This window comes from Populus euphratica, unplaced genomic scaffold (genome assembly GCF_000495115.2).
Source record: "Populus euphratica unplaced genomic scaffold, PopEup_1.0 scaffold116.1, whole genome shotgun sequence".
Taxonomy (NCBI): domain Eukaryota; kingdom Viridiplantae; phylum Streptophyta; class Magnoliopsida; order Malpighiales; family Salicaceae; genus Populus; species Populus euphratica.
The window spans coordinates 9,051-28,642 of record NW_011499995.1 but is presented as its reverse complement, the minus strand read 5'-3'; the positions used below and the strand labels follow the sequence as shown (position 1 = coordinate 28,642).

At 33.6% G+C, this 19,592-nt stretch overlaps 2 protein-coding genes across 6 annotated transcripts; both read left to right on the top strand.

The window, feature by feature from the left end:
- Positions 1–741: 741 nt before the first annotated feature.
- On the top strand, positions 742–3,341 carry LOC105140570 (60S ribosomal protein L7a-like). The gene is made up of 7 exons (XM_011047444.1): positions 742–892; positions 1,023–1,073; positions 1,180–1,381; positions 2,212–2,381; positions 2,485–2,613; positions 2,702–2,794; positions 2,882–3,341. Exons 1-7 carry the CDS (start codon positions 890–892, stop codon positions 3,011–3,013), a joined length of 780 nt encoding a protein of 259 aa, XP_011045746.1. The 5' UTR covers positions 742–889; the 3' UTR covers positions 3,014–3,341.
- Positions 3,342–7,793: 4,452 nt separating this feature from the next.
- On the top strand, positions 7,794–15,713 carry LOC105140569 (uncharacterized). Of its 5 annotated transcripts, none has more exons than XM_011047443.1 (12): positions 7,794–8,111; positions 8,358–8,414; positions 8,517–8,611; positions 9,224–10,105; positions 10,188–10,287; positions 10,360–10,488; positions 10,565–11,380; positions 11,468–12,088; positions 12,158–13,798; positions 13,878–13,950; positions 14,845–14,996; positions 15,095–15,713. In XM_011047443.1, the coding sequence occupies exons 1-12, from the start codon at positions 8,027–8,029 to the stop codon at positions 15,424–15,426; spliced, it is 4,983 nt and encodes a 1,660-aa protein (XP_011045745.1). In that variant the 5' UTR covers positions 7,794–8,026; the 3' UTR covers positions 15,427–15,713. The 5 variants fall into 5 exon arrangements, with proteins under 5 accessions (XP_011045745.1, XP_011045744.1, XP_011045743.1 ...); XM_011047442.1 differs by having other exon boundaries at positions 11,468–12,095; positions 12,141–13,798; XM_011047440.1 differs by having other exon boundaries at positions 7,800–7,893; positions 8,002–8,111; positions 11,468–13,798.
- The last annotated feature ends 3,879 nt before the right edge of the window (positions 15,714–19,592 follow it).

Sequence of the window (19,592 nt, the reverse complement as noted above, 5' to 3'; positions counted from 1 at the left end):
AACTGAATGATAGAGATTTATACTAATAAGTAGTTTTTGAATATTTTATAAATAAAGTTTGATAATACAATTTATTTTATTATTAATTATAATGATTCAATTCATCTTCATGCATGAGAGATAATCCATCTCAAAGTTTAAATTTAAAAATTTTATGAAAAATGCATGAGAGATAATCCATCTCAAAGTTTAGATTTAAAAATTTTATGAAAAATTAAAAATGTTATGTTATTTACTGATTATATTAAATTTAATTTTTAAAATTTTAATTATTATATATTTTTCTTTGAATCATTTTTTTATTTTATCTTTTAAAATCTGATTTAATATAATTTTTATATCAACTTTGATATTTATTTTTATAATTATTATGTATTTTTTTCTTATTATCTTCTTAATTGAAATTCTTTATCTATTAGATTTAGACCTTATTTTTTTATTGTTATTTAATTTTTTGAAATTATAATTTTTTTATTTTATTATCTTTCAATTTTTTTATTTGTTAGATTTGATCTCTATTATTTTAATTATCATTTATTTTATTTAAAATAATTTATTAAATTAAATTTATTTTTTAATTTTATTCTCATTTAAATTTTTAATTTATAAGATTTTTTCTTATTATTCTAATAAATTTAAAAAAACAATTTTTAACTTATTTTTTATAATATTATTAAATATTAAAAATAATTTACATTTTCAAAAATTATTTACCAACAAACACACGGCTTTCTTGCCATCACGGTCCTCAGTCCCGTGTTTCAGCAAAGCCTGCCACAATACAAAACCCTGGCACTGTAATGCCCTTTAGGGTTTTTTTATAACTCTTGCCGCTCCTTGCGTCACAGAAGTAAAGCGGAAGCCGGAAGGAGCTTGAAACTGCGCAAAAATGGTGAGCTAGATCTCTCTCCCTCAACCAAAATCTACTTATTTTCTCTAAACACTCAAGTCAATCCATTATCATAAATCTTAGATAGCTATTGTTTGTTTTTGACATTTCGTTTAATGTTTGAACATGAAAGGCACCAAAGCGAGGTGGAAAGGGTCCGGTGGTTGCCGGAAAGAAGAAACCGGTAAAAAACAAGCTCTCTCTTACAAATTACCCCTTCAAGTCGAATTCTATCATTTTGGGTTTTGCTTATTTTGTCATGGTGTTTGTTTATGTGGTGGTTTGTTTAGGAGAAGGTGACGAATCCATTGTTCGAGAAGAGGCCGAAGCAGTTTGGAATTGGAGGGGCTTTGCCACCAAAGAGGGATCTGAGCCGATTCGTTAAGATGCCGAAGATGGTTCAGATTCAGAGGCAGAGGAGGATTCTCAAGATGAGATTGAAGGTTCCACCTACCGTGAACCAGTTCACCAAGACCCTTGACAAGAATCTCGGTATCGTTTCTGGCATATCTCCTCTTTTGTTAAGTGCTAATTAGCTCTGGTTTGGTTGCATTGAAGCAAAGGCTTAGTCCAGGAGTCTTCATGCTAATCAATGTCATTCGTAATTTTTTAATGTTAAATGTTTGACGTGGTTTCTGAATTATGATTTTTGTCATCTGTGCATGTAATTGGTATTGTGCTTATTGTTATTCTTTATTTATTTGATTTGATGTATACCCTAAGGTCTAGTTAAGAGTATAAGGAAAAGAAAATATAGCGTCATTTTTTTCAAGCTTTATGGATTTATTGTATATCATCAAAACTGAGATAATGGTCAGCTTTATAGGTTTATGTATAGCTTTTTTGGCATGATAATGTTTGAAGCGCAATCGTGAAGAAAAATTTAATCAACTGGAATGCTTAGCAGTGATTATGCAGGTTTGCTAGAAAAAAACTTAATTCTATTCTATCCGTGCAATTTGTTTTGGTTCCCTTGTTTCCTTGAGTCATTCTGTGGTCCTTTGTGATTTCAAGTTTCATGATATTGCTTAAGAACTAGGGTCTCTAATTTTCTTTGCTCTTATGCAGCAACTATACTGTTTTGTTAATTTGTTTGATGGTAAAAGTTAATGTTCTGTTCAATCTTCTTTTCTGAACTAAGATGTGAACCATAGCTTGTTTGTTGATTGCTTACATGGTACAAACAATCCAACATACAAGTGGTGTGATGATAAATATCGTAGCTTTCTGGCTTAGTTTCTTTTCTTTGTTTTGACAAGAATTCTTTATCCCGTTGAGATATTTATATTTAATACTGTTCCTTTTGTGAACTCCTTGCGCAGCATCAAACTTGTTCAAGATGCTTTTGAAGTACCGTCCTGAAGACAAAGCAGCGAAGAAGGAGCGCCTCTTGAGAAAGGCTCAGGCAGAGACCGAAGGAAAAACTGTTGAGGCTAAGAAGCCTATTGTTGTGAAATATGGTCTCAACCATGTAACCTATCTAATTGAGCAGGTTGCACATCAATTTATCCTGCACAAGCTTGTTGTTAGCACTAGTCCTCTCTGCTGTTGGAATTCTTTTAATAACATGTTTTCCCTTTACCTTTTTCTTGCAGAAAAAAGCCCAGTTGGTTGTTATTGCTCATGATGTGGACCCCATTGAGTTGGTTGTATGGCTACCAGCATTGTGCAGGAAGATGGAAATCCCATTCTGCATTGTGAAGGGAAAGTCTCGATTGGGAGCAGTAAGTGTGCCTGTACCTTGCAGTTTAAAATTTTGTTGTGAAAGGAGAGTTGTGGATTCCAGACTGAATTTTTTAGTCTTTGTGATAGATTGTCCACAAGAAGACTGCATCAGTTTTGTGCTTGACCACAGTCAAGAACGAAGACAAGTTGGAATTCAGCAGAATCTTGGAAGCTATCAAGGTGTGTGGAATTACGTATTTTTAAAATAATGCTTTTGCAAATGTTCACAATGCAATTCATTTTTCTACTTTCTTTCTGCGTTTTCAGGCTAACTTCAATGACAAGTACGATGAGTACAGGAAGAAGTGGGGTGGTGGAATCATGGGTTCCAAATCCCAGGCCAAGAGCAAGGCCAAAGACAAGGTCCTTGCCAAAGAAGCTGCCCAGAGGATGACCTAGGGAGCCATTTTATTGTATTTCTTTCAAGGATTCTACTGGTGGACAATTTCTCGTACATTTTCATGTACTTTTGAGGTTTTTCGGCTTAGAAAGTTTTGTTCTATTTAGATTTTGATTAAAGCAAAACACGCAAGTCATGCGGCTGTTTGCGGTTTCCTGTTGCCGCCTTTTGAGTGGTTTCCGCATGACAATAGAGATCTTGAGTTCTTGAATGCCAATAGTTCCAGGCACTATAGTTGATAAAAATATGAAGCCTCGATGTATTAGCAGTGCTAGAAGTGAACAAATAATTGAAGAATTATTATCTGTGCTAATGGCAATTAAAATAGATGTATTTTTGCATCGCTTAAAATAACTGAAATCTCTGTGCCACTCGCCAAGAGGGTGGGTGAGATGACGTGTCTTTCTTTTGAGCATAAAAAAATTGGCCTCCAGTTTTCTTCTCTCACCGGTGTCGCGTTCACAAGAGCGTTTTGGGTTCAATGAATTAAAATAATTCTATCCTCTCAACGGCTTTTGATTCTCGCACTAGGACTGTTTGTTTTTTGCCCTTTTGTCCTTTTAGAACTTTTTCATGATTTAGAGCAATATCCCTAAAAAAGAATGAATATCCTAATGCGTGAGGTGATGATGGTCATGTCTTCGCTTTAGCTTCCCATTGGCTATGTGTGCGTTTAGTCTTCCATACTTTGCTCGGAGCCACCTCCTATTCTTCTCCTCAGAGTATAATGTTGTTCAAACTTAATTTGCGATTTTCGATCAATTTTACAATCCTCCCCTGAACTTGAATTACAGAACTAAATAATACCTAATTTTACACTTTTTTTAATGTGACCCTTTTCGTTAGGATTCTGTTAAGAAATTGAAAAAAATATACATGAAAACCCACCCTATTCCTATCATTTTCTTTATCAACATTTAAAAATATGTTTCCTCCTAATAGAGAAAAGAGAGGAATTAAGAGGATTTTCAAGGGCTTTTCTGTTAATTTCTCGATAGAATCAAAATAGAATAGACATATTTTAAAATCTAATGTTGAAAGTTTAAATAAAAAATATTAAATCCACGAGACCTAGATAGTTGGAAAGCAAATTAAAAATCAAAAATATAAAGTTTAATTTTAAAATAACTTAATATTAAAGGATGAAAATAAAAAAAAACTAGAAAAAAAAAGAAAAAGATTACGTTGTTGAATGGTGAAATTGAAAAAAAAATCAATTAAAAATAACTAAAAAATGAACCGTGATAGTCCGAGTCTAATTTTCAAACTCACAACTCGTGATAGTCCGAGTCTAATTTTCAAACTCACAACTCGGGTTAGGAAATTGAGATAGCTCTATAAAAAGCAAATTAAAAAAATAAAACCCAATTAAAAAAGGATCAAAAAAATATAAACATGGTCAACTCGGATCAATGTGTCAAACCCACAATTCAAGTCACAAGATTAAGACAATGCTATAGAAATTAGAAAAAAAAAACCACAAAAGTTAATATCTAGCAAACTTAGTGTTGAAGGATGAAATCAAAAAATAAAATTAATTAAAAAATAACTTAAAAATAACACGAGCCAACTATGTTAAACCTACAACTTAGATCATAAGATAATGATAATTTTCATGAAAAATGAATAAAAAGAATTAAAAAGCTTCATTTCTATCAAATTTGCAGTTTAAGTTTGAAATCAAGAAGAAATAAAAGGTAAATCCTTAGAGAACAAATAAAAAAATTTGTGAAGCTCAATTTCCAACCAACCCAATATTGAAAGATAAAATTAAAAAAAAATCAATTAGAACATTAAGAAAAAAATAACCCTAGTTAACCTGATTAACATGTTAAACCTGTCTCTTGGGTCCTAAAATCAAGTTAAATTCATAAAAAATAAATGAAAAAAATTATAAAGTTCAATTTCTAATATATTCAATGTTAAGGTTGACATCGAGAGAAGAGAAAAATCCATGAGATCAAAATAATGCTATAAAAAGAAAATAAAAAAATACAAAGCTCAATTTCTAACCTAGTCAATGTTAAATAAAAAATAAAAAAATCAATAATAAAAGGTAAAAAAATAACTTGAGTTGATCTGGATTAACTTGTTAAACTCGAGACTTAGATAATGAAATTGAAATAAATTAACATATAGTGAATAAAAATAATAATAATCATGGAGTCACTTCCAATATATTCAATGTTGAAGCTTAAAGAACTAAATCCATGAAACCGGTATATGACTTAGCATAAAAAAAATGAAGTATAATTTCTAAAACAGTTTGACATTGAAAAATGAAATTTAAAAGAAATTTTTTTTAAAAAAATTAAAAGGTGAAATTAAAAAAAATTAAACAATAAAAACCCAAAAATAAACTATTTTAATAAATATTATTTTATGGACGTGATCGTGGTGAGTCAGCTCCATCCTTTAATGTTTTGTTAGTCCATGATATACTTAGTTTCATTCCCTTAATTCGAGTCAATATTACATTTTAATATGGTGATGCAATTTAATTCTTCTTTTTATATGAAAAATATTAAATTAATGAGTTTTGAGTGTTTTTTATATAGTTTTTATGTAAAAACATTTTTTTAAAAAACCTTATGCTATATTATCAAACATATATATATATATATATATATACATATATAAAATAAGATTCCAAAATTTATTTGGCTTGTTTTTGTTGATTGTTTTTTAATTTTTTTTAATATTAGGATACTTGAGAATTTAATTTTATAATTTATTTGTTTTTATTTTGTTTTTTTTAGAGTTAGTTTGTGAGTTTGTTAGGATAACTGAGGTTATTCAAATTTATAAATTTAGTGAGGTGTTTTTTTTAATTGAACTTGAAAAATTAAACAAAAAAAAAGCCAATAAAAAACTATTTTAATAAATATTATTTTATAAGTGTGGTTGTAATGAGTTAGCTCCATTCTTTAATGTTTTGTTAATCCATGATATATTTAGTTTCAATCTCTTAATTTTGGAGTCAATGTTACATTTTTATATGGTGATGCAATTTAATTAATGAGTTTTGAGTGTTTTTTTATATAATTTTTATGTAAAAATATTTTTAAAAAAAAAACTTAAGTTATATTATCAAACACACACACATGTATATATAAAATAAGCTTCCAAAATTTATTTTGTTTGTTTTTATTTATTGTTTTTTTTCATTTTATTTTTTTAATATTAAAATGGTTGAGAATTTAATTTTATAATTTATTTAATTTAATTTAATTTTTCTATAGGGTCGGTTTGTGAGCTTACTAGGGTAACTGAGGTTATCCAAATTTATGGATTTGGTGAGGTATTTTTTAATTGAATCTGACTTTTTTATAATAAATTTTTTTTTCTCATGTATTTTTTTAAAATATTTTTAGAGAAAAATCATAATATTAAATTTTATAAAGTAATGAAAAATAAAGAATTTGAGGGAATTATTGTTCATCAACACTCGTTGCACTGTCGATTATAATGTTTTTTTTTTATGATTTTATTCATTTTTTTTGTTAATTTTTATTTTTTAATATTAGAGAGGTTGAGAGTTTGACTTTCTATTTATTTTCTTTTACTTTTTTTTTTTCAGGCTAGTATAATTTGCAAGTTTGCTAGGGTAATTTAGGTTATTTAGTTTATAATTTAAGTGGGGTATTTTTTTAATTGAACTTGAGTTTTTTTTCTTATCATTTATTTTTTCTCATAAAGTTAAAAAATAAATTTTTTAAAAAACTATTTTATTAAATTTTATAAAGTTAATGGATGTATTCACATGTTTGACTGGTTAATCTGATTCACGAGTCTAGCGAGTTTAATATTTTTTTAATTTTATCATTAAAAATTGATTTGATTGAGAATTTAGTTTCACTTCTTTAAGGTTATCGCGGTTTAAAAAAAAGGTCTTGACATCAAGTTAATATTTGATTTTGTGATTGTCTATTTTTGTTATTATATAATTAAATAAAATATAGTTCTAAGAAAAATAAATTATAATCCCAATAAAGTTTATAATTTAGTTTGCTAGTTTGGTGTGCTAGTTCGGATTGCCTAATTTACATGTTTGATTAGTTTACCCGCCGATCGTATATGCTTTTTTAGTTTTTTAATTGTTTTTAATTTTTTTATTCCATCCTTCAAATTAGTTGGGAAATAGATTGCATGATTTATTTTTATTTACTTTCTATAATATTATCATCATCTTAAATAAATGTCTATTTTTAAATTAACACTTAATTTTATCAACATTTATTTTTATTATATAATTAAATACAAATTATTAAATCAAATAAAGTCTATAATTTGGGACGGAAAAGATTAGGGTTGATTCAATATGTTATTATTTTTATATTATTTTTTTAAATTGTTATCTTAAAATCTTTTCAAAAGTCAAATTACATTTTACTAAGTAATAAAATTTTATTGAAATTACCAAATTAATCTATTTAAATAAAATTAACTCTATTATAATTTTATTAAAACTTCAAATCAAGTAAAAAACTCATTCAAGATATTTTAAAACTTACTACGTGTAGTCAAATTTATTAATATTATTAGAAAAACTTTGTAGTCTTCATATTTTTTAATATTTTTTAAAAAATTCTACCCCCGGCGAAGCACGTAATAATAAACTAATAGCATTTAAAACCAGGCAACCTTAAAGATAAGATAGATTAGTCATTTGCATTAAAAAAAAAAAAATAAAAATAGAAGAAAAAGAAAGAAGGAAAGACAAGGAGTAATTTTTAAAAAAGAAATATAAAAAAGAAAAACAATAAAATTAATTAAACACGCAGCCACTCGACTATATGGTTGTTTCTTCGATCGAATACACACTGAACACACAAACCCTTACCCGTTACTCCCTCTCTCTGCGAATTCCCAAACCCTAGTAATTTCCTTCTCTTTGTGTGTAAATCTGTACTCTTCCAATTGCAATCTGCTTTATTCATCTCTCTCCTTGTATTGATAATCTCTGTGCGTCCCGAATTTGTGCAAGTTCTTTTTGGTTTTAGATAACGACGATGACTGACGGAAAGCCGAATCTCCCTGACGATCTCCTCCTCCTCTCTTGCAAGTCAACCGATGAACGCCTCTCCTCCTTCAAAGGTTCTAATCTCGATTTTCCATTCTTTGTTTTTTCCCAATCGATCTCTTCTTACATTTTTTATTGCTATGCCTATTTCCATTTGGGCTTCAACTTTAGGGTTTTGACCATTTTTTATATTTTTGCAATTGAATGCAAGTTGCATGACTTCCTTTGATGTTAATTTCTCTATATTTTTTTCATGCCGAATGGTGATAGATTACTCAGCTTAATAATACTTATGAATTGTTTTTTATTGGAAATGGTAGATCGTGGAGGAATTGGTGAGGAAAAGGCTCTGTTGAGTTTGCCTGATGACTCAAAAGGTATCAGTGGAATGCTTATTTGGGGTTTCCACCTTGAGTTTATTGTCTTTTGATTGTAATTCATATACATATATATATTGATTGACTGTTCTTGCTTTACAGATCAAGTGGCTGCAGACAACACTATACCTCTTTCTCCACAATGGCTTTATGCTAAACCGGTGGATGCTAAGTCATCAACTACTGGGGCATCAGGGGTATGGGACTTCACTTTTCTAAAGTTGGACTTGCTTATTGACTAGTTGGTTTTTAGTTATCTATATGAGGGTGGCATGCTTTTTTATTTTTTTTATGTACTGATATTTAATAATACATGCTTATTTGGATATATTTGTTTTGTTAATTCCTGATAATTTATGTCATTTGGCGCTGTTGTGTGTTCTGGTGTCTATAACCATTTAGCTTAGTCAGGGCCCTTGAGAAAGTATAAACTAGGACAGTTGTTGGCAGGATTTAGAGATGCAATTTTTTGAATTTTATAACTAATGGTTTTTAACCAGAAATTATACTTAGGAAGGTGTTGAGATATTTTTAATTTTGGGTCTAACTCTGCCCTGCAATTATCAAACCTATGGAGATTTAATTGTAGCATCTTGACCTCTTTATAGGGGAAAGTCTTCCTTTTCTCTTCTGTCTGCAAGAATGCAGTCTTGGTGTTATCATGATAGTACCCTTTCACTTAGTTTTGTCACAGTTGAACTTATATTTTACCTGAGGTTTTATTACGACTAAATTTATCCTTTTTTCATTTTTCATTTTTTTTATGTGTGTGGGTATTTCCACTTAACCCTTATGCCTGAAAATAACAGGAAACACGTGCTTCAAATTCTTTGTCCCATGGAAACTCCAGTGATAGCAATTTGAAAGACAATTGGCGTTTAGATGGATCTCAAGACAAGAAAGATCGGAGGAGGATTGCTCCTGATGTTGAAAGCAGCCGCCGTTGGCGTGAGGAGGAGAGGGATACAAGTTTGCTTGGTAGGAAAGATCGCAGAAAAGAAGACCACCGTGCTGATTCTGTTTCAGCTAGAGATATATCTGATACTAGAACTTTGCCTTCTTCAGATCGTTGGCATGACAGCAACAACCGCAATTCTGCTCATGAATCCCGAAGAGACAGCAAGTGGTCATCTAGGTGGGGTCCTGAAGAGAAAGAGAAGGATTCTCGAAATGATAAGAGGGCAGATGTTGAGAAGGATGAGGCTCACAGCGACAAACAAAATTTTGGCACTGCTAGCCGCCCAACTTCTGAGCGTGAGAATGATTCTCGCGATAAGTGGAGGCCATCTTCTGAGCGTGAGAATGACTCTCGTGATAAGTGGAGGCCTCGCCATCGTATGGAAATTCATTCTGGTGGACCCGCTGCTTACAGGAGTGCACCTGGATTTGGGTCAGATAGAGGACGTGTGGAGAGCCCGAATGTGCGGTTTGCTGCCGGAAGAGGAAGGTCCAACAATAGTGGGAACTTACAAATTGGCAGGCATCTTACTGCTTCTTCCATCGGGTCCATTCCCGTGGATAAGAATCATGCATTCTGCTATCCGAGGGGAAAACTTCTTGACATTTACCGTAAGCACAAGACTCTTCCAAGTTTTGATACCATACCAGATGGGATGGAGCTTGTGTCTCCACTAACACAGGAAATTGCTATTAAGCCATTGGCTTTTGTTGCACCTGATGCAGAGCAAGAGGTATACAATTTACATAATGTCATGTTAAAGGTGTCTTATAGTTACTGTCACTGCTTTAAATTGGATCATATGATTCTTGCAGGCTGTCCTTGGAGATATATGGCTGGGAAAAATTACAAGCAGTGGAGGATTGAACAACTCATTTAGAGAAAAGAACGAGTCATCAAATAATAACACTACAGGTGATCAGTGTCACATCTTCAGTTTACTTTTGCAATCTCACCATCTATTCTCTCTAACACCTTTTTATTCAGGCATTGGTGAGGAGAATGTGAGTTTCTCTGTCAAGACTGAAGAAATTGCCGACTCTTTTGGAAAAGTTACTGGCAATGCTTCTGGTCAGGGTACAGTTGCTGAGACGTTCAGTGCATCAATGGCTGAGGGTAAGTAATTCTAATATCAATTTTTTGACTTCTTTTATTTCAGTGTTAAAACTATTCCTTCTGTTATGTATTTCAGAAAAGGATACACATAAAGATGATAAACAGAAGTGTGTGACAGCAATTGGCAGAGTGTTGATGGATGACTTTGTGCCTGCAGCTTTCAAGAGAGACGAATCCAGCAGTGTTGGAGAAAGTGGCCTGATTGACAACGTTGTGGATTTAAAAGCTTTTGAAAGGCAGCCAGTGGAAGATGTGGCTTTTCAGAATAACCTTAAGTTGGAGGATGTTGAGTCAGCTACTTCTTTTGAAATTGGTAGCCAGCTCCCTGATGATTCAAGTTTTCTATTTGATTTTTCTTCTGCACAACAAAATTCAAGAAGCCATCAATTTTCGTTGAATATAAATAATGATGGGCATCAATTCACGGGTACTATCATGCCTGAGGAACTATCATTGTGCTATCTTGATCCTCAAGGGGCAATTCAGGGACCATACCTTGGTATTGATATTATTGCATGGTTTGAGCAAGGATATTTTGGAACTGACCTGCCAGTTCGTTTGTCAGATGCTCCCGATGGATCACCCTTCCATGAACTTGGTGATATTATGCCTCACCTAAAACTGAAACCTGGGTGTGCTTCAAGTACTAGTCCATCTGCTAAGTTACAGCTATCTGATGCTGTTGGAGAAAGCTTGGAAAGGAGCACAGTGACTCCTGCTTCCCTTGAATTTAAGGCTTCTGCTGTCAGGGAAGACCAGCAGAGGGCTTCATCTGGATTTGAGGCCATCTCCAATGTTAGTGGTCAGTCAAGGGTTCCTGATCATGGTTTTCTCAGTGGGATGGAGTATCCTGATGATCAAAGATTTCAAAATGTTGTTACTCTGGATGAAGGTAAGTTGCTTAGAATGATTCTGCTGTTCATGTCACTGTATCTGTTCATTGTGCTCATTTAGTTGCTCTGATCTTTGTTGGATACAGAAATTGTCTTTCCTGGAAAGCCTGGAAGTAGTGGCAACCCTTTGATGAGAGATGTTGCAGACGTTCAGCGAGTTGTTCCTAATCCTTCTATCAACCCTGCCACCTTAAATGATTTTTCAGTAACTGGCATGCATACTCATCAGGATGAAATAGTTCATCCGTTTGGCTTGTCAATGTCTGAGCTCAGTAGCAACTCTAATCTGAGGCGTGCTCAATCATCCAACATGGCTTCTGGCATGGGTGATGAATTTCCAGCGCAGGTTCATGCTATGGACTCTTATACAGAGCATGATGCTGCCCTTGCCAGTCACAGGTCCTTTGATGCAGTATTTGATAAATCCCATTATGCAGAGACATGGCCTGAAGATTATAGGAAAAAGTCATTCACTAATCCCCACATTGATCTAAGTTCCGCAGATGCTCGACACTTATTTCACAGGCAGCCAGAGTTCAATGATTTTGACCAGCAGCATCTCATGTTGCAGAAGATGCAAAAAGAATGTCAACAACAGAATCATTTATCTCATCCCTTCTCACATGCTATGGAAATGGGTTTTGAGCAAATCCCTTCTAATCTTATTGAACTGCAATTTCAACATCAGCAGCAGCTGGAGCTTCAACATCAGCAGCAGCTGGAGCTTCAGCATCAGCAGCAAGAGCTTCAACAACGTCGGCAGCTGGAGCTTCAACAGCGGCGGCAGCTGGAGCTTCAACAGCAGCGACAGGTGGAGCTTCAGCAACAGCAGCGACAGTTTGAGCTTCAGCAACAGCATCATTTACTGCACCAACAGCAACAACAGCTTCGTCAGTACCAAATGAAATTGCAGCAGCAGCAGGTTCTGGAACAGTTGCTGCAGCATCAGATGCCTGATCTTGGATATGGGCAGGGAAAGGGAGATCCATTGAGAGAAAACTTGCTTGAGCAGATTCAATTTAGGACACAACTGGCAGCCGAACTGCAGCAGAATTCACAAAATCCAAGGCACCTCGATCTAACACTGGAGCAGATAATTCGAGCTAAGATTGGCCAGAATAATCTTCAAGAACCCCAGACTGATATCTTGGACCTCTTATCACAGGTGAAGCATGCTAATATACTCCCTACAGACCTGCAGTTCCATCTTCAGCAAGAACAGATGCAGGCGCAAAAGTTATCTTTGGCAAGGCGGCAGTTAGGAATGGATGGTGAAAGCCAAGTTGGTTGGCCATGGTCCATTGATGAAGCTGGTCAGACATTCAGAAATACTACTGGTCACCACCAGTCTAAGTCTACAGGATTTAATGCTTCAGATTTTTACCTGCAACAGCAGAGGCTTTCCTCACATGATGAACATTTCAGCCATAACAAATGGAATCATGCTTTACAGGAGCCACATCAGGGTGGGTTTTATGAGCATAGCTCTATGGCATTTGACCATCCAACTTCTCTGCCTGCTGTCACTCCTGGGATGAAGATGGATAATGTAAATGGTCATTCCCAAGGTCCAGATTCAGCAGAGCATCTATATATGCATTCTACTGATCAACTGGGTTCCTTCTCGTCCAATGTCTCTTCTCATCATCGACAAGTTTTTGGTGATATTTATGGTTCTCGCGCTGAAATGACAGAGAGCCACCTCCCTGGAAAACAAGGGCAGCAAGAGAATAGTTGGGTTGAAGGAGGGATGCAACAGTTGCATCTTGAAGCTGAAAGAAAAAGGAATGTTTCAGAAGTTGCTGGAAACTCTAGTTTTTGGACCTCAGCTCGCGGAGATGAGGAGATCTCAAAGCAAGCTTTAATGGATCTTCACCAAAATATGGGTCTTCAGTCTATTCGGTCATCGGAAGATGATTATCAGCACCTTATATCTTCATCTAAATCTCAGGAATCCTTTTGGCCAATTACTGAGTCGTTCTCTTTAAATGACATTCCAGATCAAGAAGCCACCATGAATGACTCATTTATGGAAAAGCCTCAAAATTTGAAATCAAATTCTCTGCTGCAGGATAATCATGCTATGCCCTTGAGTGGTCAATTACACCATCAAGGAAATGGTGAAAGATTGTCCCTAAGGTCGAAATCTGGAGCACTAACTGAAGAACCAACATTCTTTTCAGGCATAGTAGATACTTCTCATACTAATCATGCGGATAACATGTTTGTTGATAAATCTGCCATGGATAAAGAAGTGGCAGAATTGGATAACAGATATGGGTCGAAAGGCATGAGTGCCACGGCCAGGTCTATTTCACACATTGAAGACAGCTTTGTTGAACAAGCTGAAACTGCTATGGATTTTGCTAATGCCAGTAGCAGGCAGAGTAGCAGGCATAGTTCCCTGAGCAGTGCTGGTATTTTCTCTGACATGCATGTTTTCAGATATCATGCTTATGCTTAGATGGATATTAGAGACTTTGTGAAATTCTGCAGGTGGTAATGGAGGCCTACACTGGTATGAGATGGGATTAGATAAATTGACTGGTGAAGAGGTCTCTATTGACAGGTAATGACTCTCCTTTGCTGTTGTCGGATTGTTTTTAATGAAGTCATCATGGTCTCCTTAATCATGATGTTAATCTTCATCTGAATATCGGATTTAACAAAAGTTGGTTTCAGAGCACATGCATGGTTACTCTTTGATAGGTTAGGTGCTCTAATGATTTCTCTTCATTAAAAAGCTTAAAACAAGAGGCAAGTATGTGGGAGAACACTCGCACCTTAGCTGCCTTGTATTTTATAGGTCTCCTAGTGCACGTACATTAACATGATGTCATGCCATCTTGTGTCAGTAGTAGCTGCTGTATCATGGACTTATTTCTAGAAACTTAACGGACAGGAAAAAGGCAAAAGCAATCAGAGGAAACCACAAATCATTGAAGTTTCAAATTTTGAAACCTTCACTGGACTGCAAATGGGCCAAATCATAGGGTTTATTTTGCATTCCCACCACCCCTTTTCTTTTCAAGTTGCTTCACAGTAGAACGTGAGTTGGTGCAGATATTTTTTCCACCCCAAAATACTTAATTTCTTTCTTCTCTTATGATAAAGTAAACTTTTAACATCTCCAGGGGTGCAGTCAAACCCACATTCTCTGTGCTTATTTGTGGCAACAATGACATCAAATCTGTTTTGAATTTCACAATTTTCCGATTTTGCATATGAGCTTTGTGGTCAACTGTTTATGCCATGCATGACTTGACTATTAGCAACATTTGTGTTTGCATTGTATTCAGCGTTAGTGGGTTTGCCCAAGTAAATCTGTTTCTTTTGACATCAAGCTACTGGAAAGGTCCTGCTTCATAAATATAGGAGTTGCGAGTTGCACTGTTTTGATTTGAAACCTATATCGTTTGATTTGAAACCTATATTCATGTTCGTGGAAAATGCTTGTGAACAGGATGCCTTCTATTTTAACTAGAGGGCTTGACAGCGCCTTGCATAAACGCCCACCGGTATCACGGGCCTATTCTTCCAAGGATGTGTCGTCAGACATGGCATCTGCTTCGCATATCAAGCAAAAAAATCGGGCAAGCCTTGCAACTTCTGATGGTATATCATTATTGTTTCAGATGTGCTGTCTTTTGTTTGTTGGTTTTGGATAATTGTGGTGGTGATTTAAAAAATCCAAAAACTTTGGTGGCTTGCAGAAAGGAGGAGTGAGCCTGTAGAGAATGTAGCAGCAACCCGGGGCGGTGATAGTCAGACATCTGGCAAGAAAGAAGCGCGTTTTAGGAGGTCCTCATCTTACAATGATGCTGGTATAACAGAGACATCATTTATGGATGTGCTAAAAAAGCCAGTTTTTACTGAGGCTGAATCCGCTAACGCGGCTGCCTTAGAATCATCTGATGGTCCACTGAGTGGGCGAAGCGGGAAAAAGAAAGGGAAGAAAGGAAGGCAAATTGATCCCGCTCTCCTTGGCTTCAAGGTTTCTAGCAATCGCATTATGATGGGTGAGATACAACATCCTTACGAGTAGCTTACGACGGGTGAGATACAGCATGTTGACGAGTAACTGATACAAGCTGTGCTGTTATTGTAAAGTTTTCTTCATTTTTTTTTGTAGATCAGTAGATTTTGTATAGATTACTGAAGAAGTTGAGATTCTTTGATTTTTTTTTTTGTTGTCTTGTTCAAGGTGGAGGAACAAGTTACATATTTTAGAGGTAGAGGAAGTGTAGGCTTCGAATGAAATATTTTGTAGGCATAAAACCGATTACCATAAACAACTATCAGGGGCAAATAATCCGCTTTTCTTTTTTCTTTCTTTATTCTTTTCCTCCTCTCTTTTATTGTTTGTGTCCAAGAACATGCATTTTCATTTTCAACTTCATTTCATTCAAAATAAAAAACCTTGGTGCTGTGAACAGGGCCTTAATCGTGTTTCATTAGCTGTGCGAACTCTAATGAACAAGTTGTAAGAAAAATAAAATAAAATCGTGTTTCAGTAGTTTTTTAGATATTTTATTTAAGTCCAAAACTTTATTTTTTTTAAAAAAAATTCTGGGCTTGATAGAGAGAAATTCATCAAAAAATAGTGAAAAAGATATTTCTAGCTTATTTTAAATTATTTCCTTTTGAAATCAGTTTTAATAGAAGTTCAAATCCTTTTGCATGCATTTATACTGATGCTTGAGTTTATTTTTCTACCCTTTCTGCTTCAGGTCATAAATATCTTATTTCATTCATTGACCATTGCAATAGAATAAATAATTACAATATCATGTTATTCTTAATGATTTGTCACATAATTTCATACTCAAGTTCAAATGTTTTATTCTAACAATGATTGTGAGTTTGTGAATCAGTATCCTGATGATTTATTCAAAGCTTATGGCTCTTTTTTTCACTAGTTAATGTGTGGCTACAAACCATTACAGAATGTAAGAGCTAGCATATCATAAAGGTAGCTTGGGCGTAGGTTTTCTATGCATGTTCCTAGACGTTTTCGTGCTGATAATTTCATGATTGTCTTCTTCCTTATTAATAGGTTGTTTGCCCATATTATTGATTATCAAACCCTTTTAATGTGTTATCAAGGTTCTATTCTATTACTTCTACTCTCAATATTTATTATGAGTGTTTTTTATTATGTGTTATTTCCATATTCACTCTCTCTATAAGGATAAACTTGATCCTCCAGCATTTCAATGTGTTTGTCTTGGTTATGCTAATTTCTATAAAGGATATCGGTGTGTTTGCAATGCTTAGTAAATATCCCGACAATTCTAGTTTTTTCAACTATAATATATGTGAGAAATGAGATGGTTTTTTTTACATCATGATGGTAATCTCATGCTTAACATCCAATAAATTTCATCAACAAGTATGATGAATTATATGTACAAAATAGTAAAGTTACAACACTTTATTAAATCACACATACACATATATATATTTGCTCACAAAATTTTCAATAAACATTAGAAAAACCTATACAATTGTAACGCTAAATATCTCAATAGCACTTTAATAAGGATCGAGATCTTCGAGGGAAAATACTTGAAATACATAAAATTATAGGGATTAAAATAAACATTCGTATTGTCGTATGTATGTGGCGTCATGATGTTTATCCTCCTGGAGTGTGATTTCTTCGGTGATGGAGAAAAAATAAGAAATTCTTATTTTTTATCAGTAAAAAAAAATATATAGAGTTGCCATCTAGTATTTTAATCATTTGGAACCCTAACTGGTCTTAAAGTCTGAATAAAGAGAGACTTATTATGTATAGGAAGAATGTATCATTCCAAGTATACCTTACCTAAGGTAAATTGTATTGTATCTAACTATAAGCTCACTTTTCTTGGGTCCCCCTCTACCCCCTAGAAAATTTTCTAAGTATGGGCATAGACACAGGCTCATCCTTTTCGTCTTTTACAAATTTTTCTAAGTATAGGTATCAATAGAGATTCATTCCCCTCTGTCTTTTAGAATATTTTCAAGTATAGACTTACTCTCCTTAGGTTCCTTTTCGCCCCTTAATTTTTTTTTTTTAAGTATGGGTGTCACCATGAGTTTTCCATTTGCTTCTTAGAAATTTTTTAAGTATGGACATCACCATATGTCTGTCTCTTACACCTCTTAGAAAGTTTTCTAACTATAAGTATCGCCATGAGTTCCATTTAGGCACTCATAATTTTTCTAAATATAAGGCTCACCCTTCTTGGGTTCCCTTTTGCCTTTTAAAAAACTTTCTAAGTATAGATTAATCTTCTTTGGGTTTTTCTTTGCCTCTTAGAATTTTTTCTAAGTATGAGTGTTGAAATACATCCATCCTCTTTGCTCCATAAAATTTTTTCTAAGTATAAACATAGATATGGATCCATCTCTTCCACTCTATAGAAATCTTTTTAAGAATATGTGTCGTTATAGGTTCCCCCCAATCACTTAGAAGTTTTCTAAATATAAGACTATCCTTCCTGAGTTCTTTTAAGCCTCTTAAAAGATTTTTTAAATATAGGTTGACCCTTCTTAGATTTTTCTTTATCATTTGAAAATTTTTCTAAGTATGGGCGTTGACATAAGTGATTAGTACTTAAAAGTGTATTTTTATCATGGTTTTATATCATCATTTTGCACTTGAAGTATCAATAACTCCTTAACTAAAATATGTTTTATAATAATATATCTAATAATATAAGATACCTATAATTTGTGGTAAATGTCTATTTTTAATGCAGGCCTATCACATAAATGAAAGGATTGATTGATGTCTTGAAGAACTTAAATTGCAAGGATAAAGAGATGGCCAAACTTAGAAAAGAGATGTCAGTGCAATCCAAACCGAAATACTATTCGGTAATTGGGTCATATCTAGAGCTATATATCTCAGATTTAGGTCCAATTTATATGGATGGAAAGGTAAGACATAGGCCTACAACTTTAATATGGAGCCCAAGATCTAAAAAGGCCATTTGCAAGTCCAAATTGTAGTAACAACAAAGAAGCCCGAATCTGTCTTCCAGCCCGAGCACTACTTGGTATTTTGGCCATATCTGGAGTTCTAGAAGTCCAAATGAGTTGAATGTTTTACACAAGAAAGCTGAGACAATTGCCTACAACTTTCATGTTTTCAACTAGCTCCAATGTTGACGTTATCAATGACGTTTTGGGCAGACAAGAGAAGATAAAGATTGTCACCAAGTCAAAAGTTGGCCACCCACTTATCAATTAGTCATCAAATCAATAGTTCCCAATTTTGGCCTATAAAAGGAGGCATTTGCCATGCATTTAGGCATCTTGGTTTCCAGATCAAGATCATGCTCTTCCTTTCTCTCTTTGTATTTTTTGTAATGTTTATGCTTTGCTTTCATTAATATTAAGTTTATGCCTTTCATTTCCTTTCCTTTACTTAGTTAACTTTTATGTTCTTATTTTGTTTATCTATTTTGCTTTCTTTCATTATGTCTAGCTAAGTTAGTTATGTCAAGGTGAAAAGGTTACACTAATGGTGTAAGAATAAGTATAATGTAAACTTAATATGGACTTTAATGTTTGATACTAACATGTTTTATATTTGTTATCTTATTCACTCTTTAATACTTTGCTTGTTAAATGACTAATCTTGATTTATGTTGTATAACACTTGGTACAACAAATGCTTGGCACTTTCATAGCCCATAATGTATGGTATAACCGACACCTGAGCTATGAAAGGAACTTGATTTGTTGTTAACATAAGTTATAATCATGAATGCTTGACGAGATTTACAAGTATTAGCATTAATTGAATAAGATGACTAATGTAATCATGTTAACAATATATAATCTGATTGGAACCTCCTTTGTGTGTGGTTTCCAATTCAATAATAAGAGTTTATACTATACTTGTTTGATATACCATTAGTGGAACCTCTAACCTTGACATTTGTTATTATCATTGTTTAATCGTTACATTAATATTCCATCTCAAAGTTCTCATCTTCTTCTTCTTCTTCTATTTCTTTATTATTATTATTATTAGTACTACTACTACTACTACTACTACTACTACTACTACTACTACTACTACTACTACTACTACTACTACTACTACTACTACTACTACTACTACTACTACTACTACTACTACTACTACTACTACTACTACTACTACTACTACTACTACTACTACTACTACTACTACTACTACTACTACTACTA